The following is a 25,003-nucleotide window of genomic DNA, read 5'->3' on the forward strand; positions in this document are numbered from 1 at the left end:
CCCCCCCAGCTGCCCCGTCACACAGCTTTCATGTTTGTTTTCTTGGCGTAACAAGTGTAACTTAGTCAGAAAAAGAACATAATGAAGCAACAGAGACCTTGGGCATCATTCTCATATTGGGCTCAAAGTTGTGTGCTGTTTAAATTTAACTTCCTTTGGTCAACACATGCAATAGATGCAAGTACACAGCAACTCTACCTTCCCCCCGCCCCCCAACCCCAAGCCTCTGTATCAGAGTTCTGTCAAGAGCTTTTCAAACGATGATGTAACAGGACGCGCCACACCATATAGCAGGTTTCCAACATCCATAAATAAGCCCCAAACCATTTTTAATGTTCTAAAAGTCAAAACGCGAGGGCACAATCTTTTCTCAACCTTTCACAACAAAATTGTGAGCAGTTTGTCTGACTACAGCTGTTATTTCCTAGCTTGGTGCATATCAAGATAAGGCTAAGGTATCTGAACGTTGGCTGGGAACTCCAGTTATGCACAACACTTTTGCTGTGGAACTCAGGGCAACCAGAAGTGGCTGAGCAACATCTGGGATCACCAAGCTATGTTTATGAACTCCGTTACCTGTGGATTACCTTGTGCTCCTCGAACTAACGATACAAGGCTGATTCCTCCGAAGCTGCTGGAACTCAACTGCAGAGCAATGGAATTTGGCTTATTTTTGAAGGAAACATACGTGTTCTTATTTACGTAATGTTACTTGGACATGATAGTAATGACTCCCAGAAAAATGCTGGTAATTGCAAGGATGAAGAAAGAAGTCTGAAGACGGTGCTGCCTTTTAGAACAATTATAATTTCATTAAAATAGGAACATAACTTAAAGATAGATTTTATTCTCTTTGATGATTTACTCATGCAAACTGCACATAAAAGAAAACAGTACAGTTTGTGAAACATGTCAAATGTAAAGACCCAAAATGCTAAGTACAGAAGTAGTGTGACATACGTCTCAAAATGGAATCCATGGTAGTACGACAAATAACTTTTCTCTATTTGCTGAACACAGATTTTAATGGTTCTTTTTCCAGCCCCACTGTTAAATTCATTAACTGTTTACACATCTCCTATACACTTATGTAGACTTATTTTACAAGCGCGACAGTTTTGTTATAAAAAAACTCCACTTATATAAATATGATTTAAAAGCCTTTGTGTTTAGGAGAGCAAATTATAGCAGAATCAATGAGGCCTTATCTAGTCCACCAAAACTACAATGAAAAGTGACTGTATAGCTTTCTCGCAGAATTCACATTTTGTGCCTTTGACATTAATTTCCTTCTCACAAGAGGTCCACTGTATTTCATCATCCTGGAAACGTTCAATAACTGTGACAGCTTTTTATCTTGGAATTGGGAAAGTAAGACTTTTAAACACATGAGGTTATCAACTCAACTTTCTTAGTTTTAAAATACAAAATATTTAGAATCCCTATTATTTTCATGCTTAAAGCCCTGCAATGATACACATATGACTTAGATACTTCTTTGTCCAGTTTTCATTATAGTATGGTTGTATATATATTGTAGAAATTATGATTTTCCTGTGGATCAATTACATTTTTAGATTCAAAACGGAATCAAATAGAAACTTGATGGCACTGACACTTAAAAACACATAGTATAGTGTGGAGAAGGAAGAGCAAATGAACTACACAACCCATTATAAATGCATTAAATCTTTGTTATATACATAATGGAATCCTGCTTTACTGCCAGTTGCTACTATGCATCTGTTTTTGCTATTATACAAAGTTTTCTGACCTGAAAGCACACATCTACTTTTTTTAAACAACTTAATCTATTGTAAAATATTGTACTGTATTTGGAACATGAGTACAGAATCAAAATAGATAATGGCACATTTAAAAAACTCAATATCCTACAGATGATTGGATAATGAGAAAAAGTGTACCTACAATCATCTCATCAGAAACAAACTACATCATGGAATGTTAGTTATCCAAGTTCGCACAGTAAATAACATTTTAAAACTGCAATCACCTATCAGCCAGCATCACATTGAAGGCATCTTTAAACATTCAAGCAAAAGACTGCTGGCATTAACTACTGAACCATTCTCACGCACACACCACACACACCACATTATAATTACATTGTTTCCAAGATACGGTAGATACTGATTTTTTTTTTTTTTCCACAAGAAAGGTATCAAAATTTTTGCTACTAAAAGATGACAGTGCTTACACAAGAATTAAGTACAAGTTAGCTTGCAAATACAAGACAATGACAAAAAAAAGTCTTGAGTTGTCTGAAGAAGGATTTTAGGCTTTTCTGGCATCCAAAACCATGAGTAAACTCCTTAGTCTGCGACTCAAAAGTCCACAAAATATCAACCTACTTCGGAATACTAAATATTCCGTATTTGATAACCCTGTACTTTACAATATGCTTACTGGTTTCAGCCTAGCAACAAAGGGTACTTATAGATACCTATTCTGACTGGAGAAATAAAGCTCTCCTCCCCCCAGAATGAAAGTGTTGGCGGGGACAAAAAAACCACCTGACATCAATTTAAAATTAAAAAAAAAATCAACTCTATTTAGTAATGATCTTCATCTAGGATAGGTATGTGCATAAGAGTACTGTATCTCATATACTGTACTGGCCCTATTAAACAAATTAAAAACCCCAACAGTTAAAAAGCCAACCAAAATGCTATACATAAACCAACCCAAATGTTTATCTCCCAATGTTCTTCCTCTCATAATGTGCAAAACAACAAAAAGGCAAAAAGACTAAAAGCAAATTTACTGTTACTGTCTTTCTCTTGCCTAGTGCTTTATGACCTTGCTAACGTTACAAAGTCAATAGGGACTATGCAGAACTTTGGTATAAAAATGTCACATAATATTACTATCACAGTCTTGGGGATGACCTTTAGTAATTCACCCCAATGTTTGTTGAAATAATACCGAATTAAAAATGAAATAAACCACATTGTACTGTACACACACTTTACACATTAAGCACAAAAAATAACTAGTAAAACTAATACTTAAAAAAAAAAAAAGTCTTTTGCAAAGAGACTAGAAGTGGTGTTCTGCCTCATCTTCACCTGCCAATCGTTAAAGCCAAATTTAAATTGGATTTTTAAAAACGAGTAATTTTAAGCTACAATTTCTCCTAGATGGAGACTGGTCTTTTGTTGATTTCCCTTTAAAGTCACAAATGTGTATCTAAGAAACTGATGCAATGCAAGTTTTTAATCAACTTCCTGAAGGCTGCGACTGGGAGGGAGGTGCCATGACGATCTGGGAAAGCACCGGCTCTGTGCTCTGGTCCGCCATCTGGGTGAGAACGGAGGTGGCCACCGCTTCTGCCTTGGAAGTTGAGCTTACGCCGTTGGAAGTGCTGACAGAACTGTGCTGAATAGCTTCCGTGTGTGGACTGCTTGGCACTGATATGTCTTCTGAACTGTCATCTTTATCTGCAGCTGAAGAAGAAAAATTAATTTATTTTTTGCCCGGGAATTTTTTTCCACCATGTCCCACGTGACAGTAATCATCCCCTAAATAATTACAATTCATGGTGTAATGCAACACAAATTAAAAAATGAAGACAAGATTGTTTTGCAAAGAAAATACTACTTTGTAAGCAAAAAATATGGACTGCAGTATGGAATATTCAGGAAACAAGAACATTTTTCACATCTTCAAAGTCATGATTAAAACTGTCTGATTTCCTGCTGCACCTAATTCTAATGATTCTAAGGCTCATGTCAAGAAGCAACATTTATAGGGTAAAAATGCTACCAGATCTTTTGCTGCTATATGAATTAGCTTTAGATTTTTAACATATGCTATCTACTGTGTTTGCTTAGTAATCAAATGAGAACAATTCTACGTTCAGTAATTAATACTTGTGATCATGAATATATCTGAAAAAATATTATTCACACCACTATATTAATTGGACAATACTTCCACAAGTTTTCCACCCACGTTCTTTTAACAGTGTGAAGTTCAGTAACTTCTTTAGTATACAAATGCCTCTCAATAAGACTTTAAACTGTTAAAACTGATTTTAAAAATATATTCAAGAACACTTCAGGTGTTCTCCACAAAACCAAAAGTGAATTAGCCACACAGTTGCATCATTTTTTCTCATGACAGAGGGTAAACCTTAAAAAATAATTCTCAGTGAGCAGAACTAGAATTTACAAAATGAGCATGATTTAAAATGTCTTTCTTGCACAGACATCCTAGTCATGCTAAAATAGTCCTTTTTTTCCAGAGTTGCAAAAGTTAGCCAAGGCATTATGCACTGTCAAGCAAAAAGCTGAGTTAAAGACTAAAAAACCAAGAAAGAAAATACGCCTACTGTTTTGCACTGAAAGTTGAAAGTACAGACAACAAATTTAATTATAACTTATTTGTATCACTTTGTGCTACTTTGTGTTTTAAAGTATTTTTCACAATAGTTTTATAAGCTGACTGAAACCCAGTAGTATACAGATGGAATACTGGAAGCCCCTTGTTTAACAGGGATACTGACTACAGTATAACATAACAACATAGAAAGAGACACACAAACATAGCCAGAAGCAGCATGAACTATTGCTTGCGACACAGCAATGGAACAAACCTTGATTTTCTCTAGACTTATCTTTTGCAGTCCCTTTCAGGTTTGTTTGAGATTGGCCTACAAATTCAAAAGTTACCAAGAGGAAGGGAAGGGATGGGAAAGAATGACCCTCACACTGAAAGATGAACAGCCCTGTGGTTATCATAGCCTCATTTTCATAGAAAATCAGGCTAACAGCAACAACTAAAGGGAACACTAAGCATGAACAAACAATGATGAAATGAAGTTTATGATGCACTGAGGTTTATGACACACTAGCTATGAGTAAAAAAAATGCACTGCACTAAATTTGCAAGTCCCCAACAAAGATCTTTGAGCAACCCCATGCATGCTAAGAACACACTCCTCTTCCAAGTCTGAAAACAACAGTTCTATTATTGACTGCTTCTAGAAAAGAATGGTAAAGTCAAAAAAGATGGGTAAGCAAGCAAACCCGCTGTGTTTCTTTCCAAGAAATACTGCCTGCATGAACAAGCTAGCAATTTCTCCTATACCTCTACCACAAGAACACAGACATAATTATTAAAAAGTATCACAGTGTTCTTATCCATGAGGCCAACTATTTTACAAATAGCGCATTTTTTTCAAAAACAGATCTTTCAGGCGTTAAAGGAGATAGGGACAGACACATTGAGCTACATCTGCTGACAATTACCGCATATCTGATGATTACATGGTAACTGTATACAGCAAGAGGAAGAAAACTAAAATACTTCTGAAACATGTTTGTGATCCTTAGTAGGATTTACCTTTCAAGAAGAGAAAGAACATGAATGAGTGCCAATTCAGTTAACACTATTCGACAGGATTTCATCTTTGCTACACCTCTGCTACACCTCTATCAAGACTTACAAGATCTCACGTAAAACCAAGTAAGAGGACCGCATGCAAACTTTGTTAAAAACAGTAACTCTAGTGCCACTTCCTGAAAAATACTGAATTACTAATTATAAGAGTAGCATATTCTTCCCCTCGGACAGAATGAAATGGCAGCAAGTGGGACGACATGTATCGAATACAGTCTCCTTGCTGTAACACCTGCTCCTCCTCTTCAGAGCTGTGTTGTTCTCCTATGAATCTCCATCTTCCTATTATGCTTCTTTTCCTGATACCCAAATTCCTTGTTGGCCAAATCCTCCTTATCCTCAAGACAAAGGGTTAGTGTTAAATGCTACAAGCCAGGGAGGAAGTAAAGTAGATCATTGCCTTGCCAGAGAAGGAAGGAAGGTCTTCATTGTTCTGTATCCCTTAACATATATGTTGTTAACTCAAAGGAATGTCTATAATAATATCACAGTGGTAAAGAACATGAGAAAGGCTTGATTTTCTGATTTTGATGGGCTCAGGAAGACCATATATGCAATAGAAAAAACAGTTATGGGAATACTTATCATCACCAATGCACAATTGACGTTTTCGTATCATTGTTCAGATGGACAAACTGTGCTGAAGAGACAAAAAGCACGATACAGGTATTTTCAGATGCCAGGGGCATCCCTCTAGGAGGGAGCTTACAGCAGACAGGCGATTCTATAAGATATAGACCTAACACCAGTTTATGGTAATGAATTTGACCGGAAGTGTAAATCCTTGCAATAACTACTAAGGAACATTTAGAAATGAGGTGCCACCCTAAAGAACAGCAATTTAGATTTCCTTTCAAATCCTTCCTTACGAAGCCCTAACTTTACAGGAATAGTGGCCAAAAACTGAATACAGAACTCCATTTGAAGAATTTGAATCAAATAAGAAAAATCTACTCAATGAATATAGAAGATGCTTAAAGTCACCTCATTACAAAAGTGACTTATTTTCTTAAGCCTGAAGATTGGGAATAAAGAACAAAACCTTTTAGGAGGACACGGGAAAGCCATATTTAAATTCCAGCAGATTTTTTTCTTTTTTCTTAGTTGACCAGAGAATTGCCAGGCACAGGATTATGGTTTCAAGAGTGCAACTGATACATACCAGAATCATAATGTAGCTAACAATGTAGAAAAAAGCCCAGGCATGTTAGCTTTTTAATGGCTCCCCCAGCTTTGCCTCAAACCAAGGAAAATGCACAGTCCGAATTAGAAACGGATCTACAGAAGAAGCGTGTGCTGTACATTAGAAGGCTGAAAATTTACAGACCTACATCACATGAACTTTCCTAAAAGCTACATAGTTCCTAGACAGGCTGCGCCATGAGAAGCGAGCCATTTTGGTAATGGAACACAACGAGGGCTAGACTGAGCTATAGAAAAGATTTTAAAAATACCAAGCAGAGCACAGAGGAGACTTTTGAGGATGCACTAAGAAGTAGCCTTTTGGAGTCATCAGACATTTCTATTATTTGCATTGCTTACCAATAGCTTTCAGTAAGGTAAGCAACCAAAGAGGGATTTCAGTCTTCAAAAACAAAAAACCCACCAAAACCAAAATGGGAGCAAGTACGCAAGCACTGACAAGTGATCCAGAACTCCTTTCAGTCCCCTGATAATCACTAGAAAGCAAGCCTCACGGTAATTCTCAAGGCCATCCATGGACTATTGAGGGACTCAAGCCTAGAAATGGTCATTTCCCATGAGCTGGGGACTATCCCATCCCCTGCAGTCACTGAAGGACTGTCGTCTGTCCAGAACAGGCTGTAGGAACATAGTGGTTTGAGTGGTTCAAACTACTCAAGGTCTGAAATTGGTTAGTCACCTTCTACCACTTCTTTAAAACTAACGAGAGAAAGAACACAAACCCCCTCATTTAATACCACCTACATTGCAGCCTCTATTTATTTTCCCTTATATTCAGTTTTGTACAAATGTTCTAGAACATCGTGAGGTCCTCTTGAAAAATATGAAAAAAATCTAAAACAACCTTTTCTTTTTTTTTAACACCCTAATTATCACAACACATTTTCTTCTCAGAAGTTTTCACCTTTTCCTGCTCCAAGTCCAGAAAAAACTTGAGAAAATGTAAGAGTATTGGAGAAGACTTACAAATAATTTGTTACAGAAGAGCTAAAATGAAAAATAAATTAACAGCATTTAGATTTCTCTTATACATGGCACTTTTTTCCCCCCTAATGTTTAAAACTGCATTCAGAACCAATAGCATCTTCCTATGGGAAATAAAAAAAGTTTGAACTAGCTGAAAACTCAAACATTGCAACTGAAATTTATCCATACTGCCTCAAAGTGCAATAACCACCTTTCTGATTTCTCTGTTCTGATAACACTCTCTTTTGAAGCAGGCACAAGACTTTTTAAATAAGGAAAATATGATCTCAAGAACAAGCATAGAAGAAGAAAGGGGTATCTGCACTGTCATGCTTTTCACCTGGCCTGAGACAAAACGTGCCTGGGAAATCCAAAAGATGTTAAATAATGTGTAAAAGTAAGTGCCAAAAATACCCCGAAAAGCAAAGATTATTTGTGCCTATTTAAGTGCATCATACATGAAACCCCATTAAATAGTGGGCTTAGCTGTTAAAACATGGTCTGCATGATATAAAATAGCACTGTCTCAGCAGTGCGCAATATTCAGCACTGCAGGAGATCTGTAATCTGGTGTCTTCGATTTCTTCCACAGAGACAGACCGTTAAACCACTCATTACATTTTTGAAGCAATTTAACTTGGATTACTTGATGAACATAATATGTTTATTTAAAAATACTTTCTATGAACACCATTTTCATGAACATATTAACTGAAACCATTTTTTCCTCTCATAAATTGTACTGTGGCTAAGTAACTTAGCCAACATGCTCTCCCACCAATATTCACAGAGAGATAAAGTGACAAAATCCTTTCAGAGGGATGGCATTACAACTACCATTCGTGTTGAACTTTGGCTTTCAAGAGACTTTTCAAGAAAGTAGATGAGCTATGCTTCCAATCTCCTTGCTTACTATTGTTTCATTTTTTTCTAAAATATAGACGTTTTTCACAGAGTAGTATGTTAGTTCTTACCCATTTTGTATTCTTTAGTAAATTAGGAACAGTATAGTCCTTTTCTGAGGGCAGAAAATAAGCATCACTAAACAAGCTGTTTGTTAATTCTTCAACGAAGAAATCCTTAGAGTCTAATTGCTTTACCAGTTTAAGACTTATGTTTAAATATTTTTCATGCCAATTCAGGAACACACATCCTCAAAACATCAAAATTCAAGAAACCTACAGGGTTTTTTTTTGGTTTTTTTTTTTTTTTTTTTTTTTTTAAAACCCTGCATGCATAATGTTATCCCCTAGCAGCTTCCATATGAAATTATGTTGTTCTGTCAGATGGGAGCCATAATGGCCTCATCCCTGCAGCAATCATTGTTAATATAAATCCCAAACATATTTCTATACTGTTCCAATTTACTCCAAGATGCTATTTTCCATCTTGTCAAAATGACTGGAGATCAAAGGACCAAGATTTATAAGCTCAAAACTGACAAAAATCAGTATTCTAAATATATATGGCAATAGAGAGTTGCTAAATCTCCTGAATCTTTTAAATTAAAAAATATTGCCCATTCTGATGAAATTGCTTACAATGACTACAAGTAAAGATGGTGGCCATTAAGTTTTATCGCAAGCACCTGAGGATCTGTTTGCATGCAATACAAAATGTTCCTTTATTTTCCTGAATTACTGACACTGGCAAATTAAAATGAAGTGGCTACATATGGCAGAAACAATCTTCACATTTACAAATATCCTGAAATATCACTAAATCATAAAAACGAAAGCTGTGGGTTATATATTATGAATGTTGCCTAATGCATTCCCAGCTCAGTTATTTGTAACAAATTTGTGTACAATGGACAAAATTGGCCATTTATTCTACAGCAGCAGCAGCTGGTTCTGGCACTGTGTATCATATCCAAAAATGAAGTAACAAGTCAGGAAAGCATAATTAACCTTTAAAATGCTGGAAGGATGAAAATCAAATGAGCACCTTTAAGTAAAAATATGTATTAGGAAAAAAATGCTACAGAAACTCTCAGTATTCCCTTCAGCATTAGAACTGCTTTTTAAAATACCCTGTTTATAGAAAAGTAGTTGCTTAATGTGGAAATCAAAACAATCTAGAAGACACTGTACAGTAGGAGCCATGAACCTGCATCTGATTATTTTAACGGCTTGACTGATCCTGGATGTTATGGTAAATGAGGACAGCTGTTATATTACCTCTACTGAAATCTCATTACGATGTAGAGAAAAAAAAACCCACAAGGACCTTTCACTGTACTAGGCTAAGATAAAGTATAAAAAATGGTTTATCATGTGCTCTTAATACTTTAATTATATTTTCTAAAGCAGGTGTAATAACTGATAGCCCTTACATGCTAATTATCATATGCATTTATTTAACCAACATAAAACCTTCAATGTTATGCAACACTTCAACTGAACGGACTTAAAAATGTATTTCTAAATATCACATATTCATTCCCATCTTCCAATAACCTTTGAGATTTTTTCTTTTAAAATCTTTAATGTAATTTTAGAACCGCACTTCTCAATTTTAATGTTCATTCAGTTCACTTTGGCAGTATTTCATTGATGCAGCCTAAGGCTATAGGTAATGGAACATTACTCACTATGATAGCCAGATTTCTTCTGCATGGCGGTTACAGGGCAATCTTTATGAGCCAGAAGAAGCTGTTTCAGCTGTGCCACTTCATTTCTCAGCAGGGTGACTTCATTCTAAAGGAGAAGAAAGTTATGTACTTTACCAGGTTCAAACTACACACATTTTGAAGGTAAGTATTAAGTTTTATAGGATTTTCAGTTGTTCGTTTAGGGGTAGATAAAATACAAGAAGTTTCCATTTGGCATATATTGCAAAAACATGTACATTTCTTTTATCTCAGAATAATTAAATATTAGCTAAAACTTGGCTAACTTTGTTTTATGATTTTCTTAAAATAGGAAATGCTTTTTTGGAAAATACAACATATGTTTTTCAGTTCACAGATGCAGAGTCTACATATAGGCTCATTCACATGATCCAGTGCTCATTCACATGATCCAGCTACTTTAAGACTCTTCTGCAAGGTTTTGTGATGAATTCTAATCAAATTAAACCTACATTTAACTACCTGTATTTTAACAAATGCCACACCAAACATTAAAAAAAATCAGCCAATGCAGAATGATTTTTGGTGACTATATTTGTACTTGGACTTTGAAAAAGAAAACCTCATGTAATGGAAAATAATTTAGTAAATGTCTGTTCATATCCATACTAATTTTCTCTCTGGCAACCACACATAAACGTGTTGTATGAAGGAATAACTCATAATAATGACAAAATCCTGAAACGTCAGCTTTTGTCACTAAAGCAGAGTGTAATCTAGGAGACAGCATTTGCAGAATCTAGTGCCTGGGTTCATTTCCAGGCCTTTCCACTATTGGGTGACCTTGAGCAAGGTCATTTTACTTCTTTGTGCTTCAATTTCCCCATTTGTAAAACGGAGGACAGGGATACTTACCTTCCCTGTAAAGCAGTTTGATATCTACAGATGAGAAGCACTATGTACACACAGTGTATGTGACAATCCAAATTAAGAACGGTATGGCATTTTGATAGATCCACTTCACTTAAAATAGTAGAAAAATGAGTCACTACAGAATCAAGTTATCCGTAATGCTTTGTGATACCCGTATCTTGCCAAGATATCTGCTTTTCATGGGTTAATTTCTTTTAAATATAAATCCTTTCCATTGATACTTGAAGGTACTTAAACTATAAGAATCTTGGCACATTAGCATAATATACCACACACATGACGTAATTGTTTGGTAAATGTGTATGTTTATGCATTTGAGAGCAAGTTAAAGGAAAAACAAACACAGGAAAATTGGACTGCAAATAAAATTATGTGGAAAAAAAACCCCACAAGAAAGTCAATCTAGTTACTTGCAAGCTAGAAATAAGGCAATGCTGTCAGAGAAGAGATGAATTATAAATAAAAGGATTCCAAAACAAGGAAAACAATTTTTAAGAATGGAATTTATTAGGTTTAATTACACTAATCAACACAGTTTATAAATACTGTAACTAAAATACCAGATTTTTAAAAGAAAAGCTCCCCTGTGTTCTCTCTCTCTCTCTCCATTTAAGAGACAAAAAATTTCAAGCCTTTATACTTGCAAAATCCTCTTAAAGTATTAAAGGACTACTTTTCTATTCAGTCATTTTAATGTGCCAAATATCCCTTTTAGAAACTTGATATTTAAAACAAAAATAAGATCTGAAACAAAGCCAAAATCTGACTTCATGGACGTTTCTAATGAAAGAAAAATGTGATTGCAAACAAAAAGAAGTTGTAATGAAAAAAACCCAACCAAACCCCCCACAAAATCTCTACCAGCTGGCATTACATGTCCTGAACTCTTGGGCTGTTAAGAAATCACACTACTTCTGCCTCCAGCTCTCAGTCCCCTCTCAGTTCACCACATTATTTACTGAGAAGCCACAAATCTGGATGCCAAGCAGGCAGCTGCACAGAACTGACATAGCTGGGGGGAAAAAAAAGAAAGTGCTGATGTAGTTTTGAGACACTTCTTCATAACCTACAGAAGCAGCAATGTCCAAGAATATGAAACATACTTCTGCTAGTTTAAAGGAACGTTGGCAAAATAAGTGATCAACTTGTGAAAACGATTTCAGACATTCTCTACCTTCATCTCCCACATTTTAAGGAAGAATTTTATACACAAACAGCACATATAAGCATCAAGTCACTGTTCATCAGTGTAAGTAAAATGAATGTTCATGACAAATTTTTGAAAAGGCCGTTTATAGATAGTTGTATTACAAATACTAAGAATTTTGCTAACAGAAACAGAAAAAGCAAATATATTATCTTATATTAAAGCAGATTTGACCAAAATGGAACAGCATCCCTATACTGAAGAAGCTGAGACATTCTCACTGAATACATAGTTAGCATTGTTAATAACATGAGTGCTGTTTGCCAACAGTGCTATATGCAATGCACAAATCATTCCTGGAAGCAGAATAGAGTACGTCTGCTAGACACACGGTACATGGAATGTCACAGAAAGGCAATCCAAGGTTGTCGTTTACATATCACCAGTAAGAACCACGTCTGACTGGTAACAAAGGGGGGTTGGCTCCTACACACATTGTAGTTTTCTTATCATGTATGTAACAACAGCAAGTCTTTCCATCTCATTTGAAATATGTTAACACGTGGTGGTCTTTAAGGAAAACAGGCTAACAAGAAGCATATGGAATAAACACGTCAACCACTGGCACAAAGAAAGATTATTTCGAGTTTTTACATTGGAAAGGTCCTCCTCATTAATGAGATCTCAAGTCAAGTGTAGGCATCAACATTTCTTTAAATAAGTATGAAATATAGCTCGCATGCTGTCTAGAAGAATTTTTAGGTTCCCACGTTTCAAAATGTGCTAACATTAGAAAGCAGGTTTCTGGAGGAAAGCATATCTATTTTTATCTGCACTCCATTTTTTCCAAAGATACATTGCCTTCTCTATTCATATATACGCATGTATACCATGCAGTGTACAGCATGTTCTTCTGTATCAGTCTATTTCCCCCTGGATTCAAAATGCTATGTAATAGGGGGACTAGATTCATCCTTACTCAGCAAAGTGCACGACAATATTTGTGAAGTCCTATTTACCAAAACTATCATCAGACAGGTAGATGTGACTTATGGGGATAGGGGACTCTCTGTGGCTGAGTTAAACACCGGCCTTCCTGCTTCTTTTTGGATAACTTCAACAAGACAGCCCTGTATGGATAAGGACCTTTACTTACGGGCATTTCTTTCATAATTTAGCCTTCCTAAAGCAGCTTCTGCAGCATTAGTACAAACTGCCACTGACTGCTGATCCTTTAAAACCTACAGTGACCTCGTGAGTAAGGCAGGCCATTCTTCTACTAATACTTTGCCCTCTAAGCAACAGGGACCAAACAGGCCATATAATGAACTTTGGCATCTGATCCTGCAATACGATTGAGTGGCCACTGGGGACACATTGTCAATGCTTCCTTAACACGTTATATAGCATACCATACCCTGCAGTATCGTGGCAAAGCACAGAGCAACACAATGTGATATATAAAATTAAAGATCAATAAACAAGTCAACATATTAGTAGAAAATGCAGTCCACAAAAATCAAACAGTAAATAAACTTTACAAGGTTAGAAGCATGAAAAAACCTTACAAAGCAGAGCCTATAATAAAGACAGCCAACCTAACCTGTTACTGGTGTGATGTAAAAGTTGGAAATTCTCCCTGAAGCAAAAATTTGAAAAATAATGCTTTAAAAGGAAATTAAATTCAAACATTTAAAAGAAGAAAGTAGGCAGAAGTTAATCTACAGAAAGCTGAAAACTACAGAACAAAATATACATCAACCCAGTAAACCTCTTCACAATCTGTATGTACTGTTAGAGAGTTCCAGTCTTAAAAACCTCGACATTGACAGTAGAAACTTTGACATAGGCATGGCAAAAAAGCTACTAACTGCACTGAAAGAAGTCAGAATTGTTACCTGAAGCAATGCAATGTAGTCATCTTGGTATTAACCTACTTTTGGAAATGTGACATCTTGGTAAATTCAGCTGAGCAGGTCATTTAGCTATTAAACAAAATAGGAACTACTAAACCCTAACATTCAGTCTATAAAACTGTATTAAGGCAAAACTCCAAACTTATTAAATTTACTATTAAATATAAAGTAAGTAATCATGGGTCATTACTGCCTACTATGCTGATCAGCTGTGTTAGCCTGTCAAGTGAAGAATTATTATGGAAAGATAGGACTGATTAATGTTTTCACATAAAGTACAGTTTAATTGTTTCTCTGACATTCAATTTTCTTTACAAGTCATTCTGTTCTTCACAGTTAACGATTGTGCTTTTGGCAGACCGTAAGAAAATTCTTTTTCTTGAATTCACTATTACTGAGTTAACTCTTGGAAATCTGGAAATCTTTTGGTTACAGTACTTACCTAGTTTTCAGTTATAAAAATTCGTATGTGTAAGTTAAAGCTAGATCACATAATACCAAAAATTATTTTCACTAAGAAAACTGAAATGTAGCCAATCTTTTTTGTTCTTTGTTTTCCTTCCTGTAGGTCTACCTCCACTTCCTTCTTAGATTACTTAAGCTATAGTGCTACAAACCATTTTGTAATTAATAGATTTACAGCAAGGACTGTGACTGCATTGAAGGAACATGTCTGAAGACTGTGAACAGTTATGAGAAGACTGTGTATTTGCAAGAAGAAATTTAACTAACGCTGGTGCACAGCGTCGTAATTCTTGGAACACAGGAAATGTTTTCACGTTGTGTGCTTACGTAGGAATTTCTTACATTTTACATTCTGGGATGCTGACTATCTTTAAAGACATGAACATGAAGACGACCGATACACTGTAATTTCGATTACACGATAAAAAGTAATCTCAACATGCCCTACTTTCCTGGTGGTCAAGCTGGGACATTTTCTTTAGCAAACAGCACAAAAGAGGAGTTTTAATAGGAAGAAAAAGATCTGTGAATTTGACTCAGTGAAAAGCTCTGATGAAAGAAAAAGAACTGTAAAATGTCAAAATATTTTACATTGCATTTTCTAAATGAATGCTTCATTTAGAAAATGACATCATTTTTCCTTTCTGTAATTCTCAAAATAAAGCTTTTAGACTTTTTATTTTGAAACAATACTTTGTGCCAATTCTCACGTGCTGCTGGAAAACATTAAGAAAGTAAGCTTTAACATTTAATAGTAGTTTAAATAAAAGAGTCATAGATTGTTCTACAGGGGGAAAAGTGTGCCCACATGACAATTTTCCGACAACTGACAACCTCAGACGACATGGAAAAAATGACTGGCAACATACACTGAACTACCCTCTTAAGTATACTTCCCTCACTATAGGATTTACGCACACTGGGAGGGCAGTGTGGTGAAATTTGCACTGCCACTGCCTGTGCTGTACCTGTTCTGTGGACAAAAGAGACCTTCAGTTTCCAGTGATGTCAATCTGGCACCTTTCCACGAGCACTACATTCACTTTAAAGGAAAAAAAGTGAAGTTAAAAAGAACCAAAGGAAACCAAACCAAATCTTGTTTAAATAACTCAGGCTGTGATACAAATTACTAAGAGCAAGATGTTTTCAAGGTAAGGCTATTACTTTGCTAATAAGCCTTTACTCCAAACACATCTTGTCATCCTTGTTTAGTATCACAGTCTGAAAGTTATTTAAAATGGACAAGGGACAAAAGGGCATGATCCCAACGTTTACACATCTTGAAATCTGAGTATGCTCTTATATTCTTATTTTACTGGTCTATGCAATTAACGCTGAATTTTCAATTCTGACCTGAACCACCAGTTACAAAACCATTTCTATTTCAGATTTCATGCAAAGTTTAAGTTCCATTGATCCAGGATCACTGTCTAAGAATCAAAAAACTTTACACATTTTTACTTGAAATAGGAAGTATACCTGTAACTGGCCATTGAGCGAGCTCAGGTCCTCGGCTTTTTTCTCCAATGACTGCACCCAGACTTTCCGTTTCTGTCGGCATCTGGAAGCAGCAGCCCGGTTTCGCTCCAGGAATTTTCTTCTTTTCTCATCAGGGTCTTCATTGGCAGCTCTTCTTCGACGACCACCGGTATTTGGTGTTTGTGGCGTAGGCTGAGCTGGTGATGCCTGAAAACAGTAAAAAGTATTGAAGTCATCAGTGTAATACTATTAGTGAATTAAGCTACGGCACTAGCGTAAGTACACGTCACATCTTGAGAAAAGCATTCACAACATTTTTAAATACATTCAAGTTACACACATTTCTTTTGTGGAAAGCTATGTCATTTAACTCTACTGCTATGTTTTAAAATATTTTACTGTATTTACACTCCTTACATGTTACATTAACATTTTAATCATGGCTCTAGCTTTGGTTTAAAACTGCACTAAAAGAAGCCACTGACTTCAAAGAGTTAAAGTTATACGACGTTTACATTTGGCAACTGAATAAAGCCCAGAAGCAATATTCTTTAGATGGACTCTGAGACATTCTTTTACCGATTCAAATGACGCAAGTATTTACAAAAGGTAAAGTTTAAAAACCTCTTTCACCCAAAATAGTTTTTAAAAGTTACATTTAGCAGGAAATAAATTTTCTACTCTTGACCCTTCCTACAAACCTAGTCACAACTAAAATACTGCACAATTTTTTTATGCCCAATGTAATGAAGCTGTCTGGCAAATGCTGTCAGTGCTGATAGCTTCTGATCCCTGGGTGTGCAGAGAGCAATTCCCTATGTGTTGATGCATTCCCCACCACTGCATACTGATTCCCCTTACATTCACCCACATATTATGACAGAATCAAAATATTTCAGTATTTTAAATTATACATTATACTCCTTTCATAGCTGTATACAGACCCTAGGCAAAGATCTAATGAATTATAATAACAATACAATGATCTTAAAATCCTTTCAAGTGACAGGATAGAGAGAATATAACTGTCTCTATGACACATTCACTGGTGCACCTGCGCATTCAGTCTAGCACGGTAAGAAAGTTTTATTTTTAAATTAAGAACTGCAAACATGTATCAGTTGGCATATTGATTTGGTATAAATTCTGGATAGCTAGTAATAAAAAACCTAGGAACTCAAATCAGGAATGAAACATTTGCAATTTTTTTTAAAATCCTAATTATAAAGTAACCACAAAATAAGCAAACAGCAAGCTTTTCATCTTGAAAATTCTGCTATGTGGTATTATGAAAATATTCCTTTAAAAAACTTAAGGTAATATGGGAGAACAGCAGCCTTAAGAAGAAGATCATTTTACAATGGGTAACTTTCTTCCTCTTTTTGCTCCAAACATATTTGTCTTGATACATTATTTGATTTCACTGGCCAGTCTAAGAATCTAAGGGCTTTCACTACAGATGCAGGTCCTTTCAGTTCTGGGCCAAGCGTGTAGCTTTTATAAAATTGGTATTATGCTATGAAAATACTCGTAGAGATTTTTAAAGCATTTCAAAAACACATTCAACACTTTTTTTTGAAGTAGAACAGCAGCAATCCTCCAGGATGCACCCACAGAAATATCTCCTTCCTCCAGGAGCACTCCCACTTCCAGTTTGACTCAAGAGTTCTTGTTCTTTATTCCCCTGTTCTCATCTATGATCCCAAAGGGACAGCACACCATTCCTAAACTCAGAGCCCCCCTTTCAGCACCCTGGATCACACAGTATACTTAATCGCACAGCTGAGACTCTTCTTATGGCAGCCCAGCAGAGACCCTTCAAGCAAATTAACAGAAGCATGATACCTGCTGCAGTTAAAAAAATTCTTAAGTGTTTATGATCTAAAATATTAAACATGGAATATAAATAAAAAATAAAAGCACTTTTTTTTAATATATATTAACTAGTTGTACAATTTTCAGTTACTACAGAATTTCCTGTTAACACACTCCACTAATCAGGAGGACTTAGTTCTAAATTTGACGAGGTAGATAATACCAATTTTGACATTATCATCTTGGATAATACATTTTAGAAGCATTTAAGAACACGTAAGAACTATAAACATTTTACTGCTAGAGAACTATTTACTCCAAGAGGAGTCTGTAGCTCATGTTAACCTCTATTTTACAAATCAAGAGTAAATAAAAAAGATTTTTTTTTTTTTTTTTTGCATAACAATGAAGGGACTAGGAAGTACATGTCCACTGTGTTGTCATACCGGTGTTTCAGTTGTTGAAGTTGCAGGCTGTTGTAGTGATTGTGGTCGTGGTTCCTCTGACTGAGTTCTAACCAACCCACTTGTATGTCCCTTGGCAGTATCTCCATTTGTTACCTGAGGGTGCTGCTGGGTCAAGGCTGCTTTCAATCTCTGCAAGCAGAAAAAAAAAGAAAAAAAAAGGAAATATTCAACCATGCTAACTTGAGGAGTTATTAATGATTTCTATTAGTAGTTACTTCCATTTTGGAAACAGGAGCTCCAGCTCTAAAATATCTATTTCTTTTTATAGGCTTTCAACAGTTATTTAGGCATATACCTACTAACAGGTGACAATTTCTTGCAAGCATGACAACAGCAATGAGGCTTTACATAAGATCTCAGAAAGAGAAGGATGGTAAGCTGTATGGAGAAGTAACCAGAAAGCCTCCTTCGTGATGAACTGTGCCCACATAGAGATGACTGGAAGGCCATGAACAAAAAGTTGCTGAGGCTGGTATTACACAAGGTACGGATCAGAAAGAAAGCAATCGCACATGAGGGAAAACAGGTAGAAAACAGAACACAAACTTCTTTCCATTTTAAAAATTCTGGTGTTTTCTATCCATTTTTAAATAGTTTGTTACAACTCTGCTTTTTCATGGTCTTTACAAATACTCACCTCTACAATCCTTCCTATGAGTAATTATTATATAAAAGCCAAGGTCTTTGCTGAAACATCTCAGTAATGCACAAAACAACAACAAACTTCAGGTTGTATGTAAATACTAGCTTTTATTTATATAGAAATATGCAAGGTAACTTACGGCATGCTATTTTACATTAAAAAATTGCTAAAATGTCTGAAGTTCTTCCTTTATTGCAGACAGCCACTACAAAGAACAGTAACTCCAAATTTCAGCTGTATGTAACACATTCAAGAGTTACTGACAACTTGATAGAGTATTTTAAAGCATTTTATTGACTACTTTTTGAAAATTATTTCACTCAACTTTTGGCGGAATCTATCAAAACGGTAACAGGTGATATATTCTATATTCTATTTACAACAAATTCTTAAGTGACAAAAGGTAGATACAACTGCTTGTAATTCCAGATTCTTCCTTAAAATTTCATTAATATTGTGTAATTTATCATAAAATTTTCTGTGTTACTTAAGGATTTACCTCACCAGGCAAATGGTATTAAAGAATGTTTTTCCATTGAGCACTGGATTTTTTAAAGAATCTAATACAAGTTTAAGAAAAGATTAATGACTTAATACATAACAGTTTATGAATACTCTTGATAGCTTGTATCATCGTGTTTTGGAATATAAACAAAGTATTGCCAAAGTACTAATACTAATAGAATGTCTTAAAAATGCTAGAATGAGGCTGCTTTCAGCCAGCTCAAATTAAGCAGAAGACTTTGCACCTATGTACACAGATATTCTCTGTAAACTGTAGTATCCAATGCGTCTCAATAATTAAGTCATTGGAACATAGGGACAGTTCTCTCCTACCTTGCACGATGGCAGGCTTTCCTTGATCCTATTTTACAATTAGAACAACAAATTGCGGATTACCTCTGTCAGAACTGCAAAAAGTCTTCAGGTCTACAATATGGCAAGTTACATCAACTAGCAAATCCATATAGTTGGTTGTAGCATTTAACTACCACCAGTAGATATCCCATCTGAGGACTACAAAGAGAACAGAGACACTCCAACATTCCTCTGCTGGCTTGCTCGTATGGAGTATTTAAGCCAGGGACTTCTGTAGTAAATCTCCTCTAGATTGAACGTAACAGCACACATTACCCCAAACGGGGACTGTTAAAGTGTACATAAAAATTTGGTGTTAACAAAGTTCTGTTCCTCACCTCATTTTTCTATCGACTTTGTAAGCTTCCTAGAATGAAAAAGTTGCTTTCAGAAAAGTACACGAGATGAATTTACAGTAATTTACCCAGTGCTCAGCTCTAACAACAAGAATTTGGGATAGCTGCAGGCATTAGGGCAGGATGACAAAATTTTTTAAGATAACATGCCTATAATTCTTAGTATATGTATGGTACTCTGAAAACCCTAAGCCCTTCAGTAGCTGTTTTAACTCCTTCTTTATAGCATGAAAACAAACTCAAGAATCAACTTGTACTTTCCTAATTCACCTTGGAAAAACAAGCTAACCAAAAGATTTAAATCCCTGTCTCCAGCTAAACAAGTGCAGAAAGACCTACATGTATTCTAATTGTCTAACTAAAATGACTAGAACCAAACTCTATGATCTAAGTACAACAATTGAAAGGTTGAGGTTTTCCACCTCCCCCCCCCCGCTTTGAATTCTAATCTAGGTCATTAAATTTTCTAAGCTACCACGAGGACTACCAGAGAGACACATAACTTCCAAATAGTTTTTTAATAAAATATTTTTTAAAGAAAAGTATTTAATGTTAATATGACAATCCTCTCCATAAGTTATTAACACCTGATTTTTCATAATGTATTTTCATTTATTATCTGAATTACTTTAGAAGTATTTCTTGTATCATAACTTGCTTTTTAGCAGGATGTGACAAACTTTCAGGAGTCAAAAGCAAACAGTAGTGACAGGACAAATTATTTGTACCAAATTGGTTCCAATGTGTCTATTTTAACTTCTGCTGAGGTTTTAAAGGGTATGCTCTCGTTTCAAGCCATTGTACTAGGAGGTTTTTAAAAGTTACAGTCTCAAAAATTACTCAACCAAGATACAGCAGCTCCTCTTCCACTGCTGTAAGAACTAAAAATGATTAGATTTCACCCAACTCAAGTGTCTGAATATGTAAATTCAGTGATAACAGGCTAACTTCAACTTTTCATGGCGGTGGAGCATAAACATTTATACATTTAGCATGTGTATGGTCAGTGTGTCTGACCTACTCTGCTCCTGACTGCACAGGCAAATCTGAATGTAAGCATCCTCCACAAAAATACCTGAAAACAACGGAGTCTACGAGCTCCTACAAATGCTTTGTACTGTTTGATTGAAGTCAGCTACTTAAACAAGAAGTTTCACTAGCATATCCATTTCCTTAGGGAAAGGGAGACCAAGTTCAGAAGATTTGGGAGATGAAACAAAACTAATTAGGGTTTGTTTTGGTTTTTTAATGTGAACATAAGGTAGGAAGCTGTTGTTATGTCTAGCTCCATTCTTTCTACTTCTGCATTTCTGTGTTAAAGAAATATTTGCAAAGTTAACCTAAAAAGAAAGGAAGTTCATGCTATTAAATTTGTATATGTTACATTTAATTTGAAAATGGCAGTAGAAAGTGAAGGAAATGGCACAATCCCATCTACGTTATAAAAGATCTATTAGGCACAATGGACGTGTGAACAGTCAAAAGAAGAAATTTTATAAGTAAACAATCTCCTTTTGAAAATTACATTGTTAAATGCAATATACTATAGAAATAGAAAATAATTTGGCTTAGTTTTATATTACAGAGTTTAAAAGTTGAAATTCAAATAATTATGATTAAAATTATCCACAAATGCAGAAATATTGTGAGAATCTGAGGAACGTCTATAGATTTTCACAAGGGATATCCAGCTCATGTATGTAAAAGGTTTCATATTTTAGATGGCAATGCTGGAGTGAAATACTATATGGATGTTGTGCTTCCTATGAGTACTGAGATAGTTACCGCAAATATGATATGAAACTCAGTTTTAAAAATCAAGTATATTGAAACAAGTATTAGAATAAATGTATAAAAGCACTATTATGTGGGGAAACCTGATGACAACCAACATTTGATACTATTTGGTTATCAGAGGCAAACTAAAAGTGGTATTTTCAAATAGCTTAATAGCTTTTACAGTCTTTATTAGCAAGGTTTTATTGTTCATGTATATCCTTGAAAGCAAATCCTCACCACATCTGTCAAAATTTGGTAGGACTAGATCATTCCACCAAGAGCTCACAGAAACAAGATAATATTCTCCAGAAACAATTTGTGAAAAACTCAGATCCATATTTCATATCTGCCACAAAAGCTCATCAGAGTAATAACCCTCCTTTCTCCTGGGTGTTATCCTACCATCTGCTGCTCTATTACTTATCTTTATTTTGCAACTAATTAACAGCATAATCTTCTAAATTCAGCAAGTTAATTATCATTATTGTGGTCTTTGCAGCATCATCAGTCCTTATGAAGTCTTGTCTCTCCACCCCCAGAGAACATATGAAAATGAAGTAGGTTGTGAGAGGGTCTGTTTCTTTAGAGTAGGCTCATTAGGTGTTTGCTGATTAGCTCGGCATGCAGGGAGACAGGTCAGGAGAATTCTGCTGAACACAAGGTCCCATGCCGGGCTCCAGCAAGTTAATGTCGGTTTCTGAACATTTGCCAAGCTGCCCTCTGTCACATCTCAGTAGAAACCTCCTGCAGAAAGCCTACTGGTTGCCCACCTCGTGCAAGGTATTTCTCAGACTGTTGAGAAGAGGTTTTATATGGGTAAGAGGAGATGGAGTGAAACATTCCGTGTTAAAGCAATTTTTAAGTTCTTCAGAAACTTCTGCAATCCATGCAGAAGGGTCTGAACATTAAGTTTGCATCCACAAGCTGTACACTCAAAAAAGGATGTTTTACAACTACGAGTAGCTCATGGTTCACATTTCATCTGCAGAAAGCATACAATTACAGATCTTCTCACAAACAGATGAGAAGCAATTCTGTAATATTTGGATTCATGCATCCTTATCTTAGTAAGGAAGTACTTTTGGTTTGGGTTTTTTTTTTTTTTTTTTTCCAAACATGGCTATTGCATCTACTTCTAAGCCTCTCTAAAATACCACAAAAGTGACTTATGCATTTGATTTCACTTAAGTATGTGGAAGTTAGTTTCTTTACCACAACCAGAAATATGGAGTCACGTCAGAAAACCTAACAATTTATATTATTAAAAGTGTGCCACAGAAATCTGAAACTCATTTTCACTCCTATTGAATGTCATTCTTAGGACGAGATACAAGGATATTTTCAAAAGAATAGCAGTAAAAGACAGCTTGTGTCTGAATAAAATCTCTAGTTGTATTTCACTTCAGTTCTACAAGCAATAGGAGAAAAAGGATCCAAGAATGTTCAAAACTATACTAACAGTGCCTTTCATAGGTGTGAATGGAGCAGCTATGTTCTCTACAATAACTTCAATATTGGACAATAAAATTAAAATGAAGTCTAATTTCATGTAATTATCCCACAGCACTGAAATACATATAGCACTGTATAGAACAGAGATCTGGAAGTGACAACTCAGTAGCTCACTTCACATGAACAACCAAAACTGCCATGCTGAAGTTTTGACACTTCAGACTGAAAACTTCATCAAATATAGAAATAAATACACAGTTCTGATTATTGTGCATTAAGCTTGGACATTCTAATCTAAAACCACTTTCAAATGTCGTGAGAGCCCCTTTATGAACTGAAAACATCTCCAAAAGCTGTCCATAGTGGGAAAAAAATACCCAGCAAGTGTATTAGTTCCTTTACCTTTAAAGGGTTTTAAGACTTCTAGGACAGCTGAAGAAAAGTTTTAATTGTGTTATAGGAAGGCATCCTATGCCCATTACCAAAGACATCTTCTGTCAGTTATTTTAAGCTTTAGCTTTTAGAAATCAAAATGTCAGTTTGGTTCACTGAAGTTCATTCATGATTTTATAGAAAGAAATATACGATGCTCTACGTACAATTTGGTATATACAAAGGAAACAACAGATATTCATCAAAATAGAAGAAAGTGTTTTGTTTTCACATTAATAAAAATACAGAAATCATGTTCCGCAAATCCATATAATTAAGCTCCACAGCATTAGGAAATAATGGCACCACAATCTCTCATTTGATTTTTATCAAATTAGTTCTCACCTTCACTTAAGGAAAAAAAAAAGCAGTCAACACAACAGTAGCCTTTTGTAAACAGGTAAGAGAGAAATGAATGATTGAGATGAGGAATGAAATCAGAGCAGGAAGTGCTTTTCTTATTACAAAACTCTAAAATACATTAGTTCCTTGAAGTGCCATGCAAGAAATGAACTGCAGAAATAGCCTCTGTAAAGAAAGGCACAAAGGACAAATGAAGGGAAGTACCTTGGTTTGTGCCAGATATTTCATCCAAAACATAAGGAATTGTGCCTTCTACACAGCATAGATCCGTATCTGGTAACAATTCAGCAATTTGGGGATATTGCATCTTAAAGTGACAAAGTTACTGCAAACAGTTCTTCGAGAATCATAGAATCACTTTGGTTGGAAAAGACCCTTAAGATCATTGAGTCCAACCTTTAACCTAACCCTGCCATCCCACCACTAAACCGTGGCCCTAAGCACCTCATCTATCCTTCTTTTAAATATCTCCAGGGATGAGGACTTGACCACGTCCCTGGGCAGCCCATTCCAGAGCTTGACAACCCTTTCGGTGAGGAAGTTTTTCCTAATGTCTAGCCTAAACCTGCCCTGGCGCTACTTCAAACCATATCCCCTTGTCCTATCATCTGCTACCAGGGAGAAGAGGCCGACCCCCACCTCACTACAGCCTCCTTTCAGGGAGTTGTAGAGGGCGATCAGGTCTCCCCTCAGCCTCCTCTTCTCCAGGCTAAACAACCCCAGTTCCCTCAGC

The 25,003-nt window shown here is 35.8% G+C and overlaps 1 protein-coding gene across 5 annotated transcripts in view; it reads right to left on the minus strand.

Annotated features, from left to right (window-relative positions):
• Positions 1-847: 847 nt before the first annotated feature.
• The window catches only part of ATF2 (activating transcription factor 2), a 50,345-nt gene continuing 26,189 nt past the window's right edge, over positions 848-25,003 (minus strand). For all 5 annotated transcript variants that reach the window (XM_035896180.1, XM_035896181.1, XM_009640794.2 and 2 more), the window contains 4 exons: positions 18,367-18,516; positions 16,106-16,312; positions 10,187-10,292; positions 848-3,467 (listed from right to left, as the gene is read on the minus strand). In XM_035896180.1, the coding sequence (XP_035752073.1) occupies positions 3,241-3,467; positions 10,187-10,292; positions 16,106-16,312; positions 18,367-18,516 (690 nt within the window). In that variant the 3' untranslated portion in view covers positions 848-3,240. The remainder of the gene's footprint in view (positions 3,468-10,186; positions 10,293-16,105; positions 16,313-18,366; positions 18,517-25,003) is intronic.

Source organism: Egretta garzetta, unplaced genomic scaffold, assembly GCF_000687185.1.
Source record: "Egretta garzetta isolate BGI_Z169 unplaced genomic scaffold, ASM68718v1 scaffold16, whole genome shotgun sequence".
Lineage (NCBI taxonomy): Eukaryota > Metazoa > Chordata > Aves > Pelecaniformes > Ardeidae > Egretta > Egretta garzetta.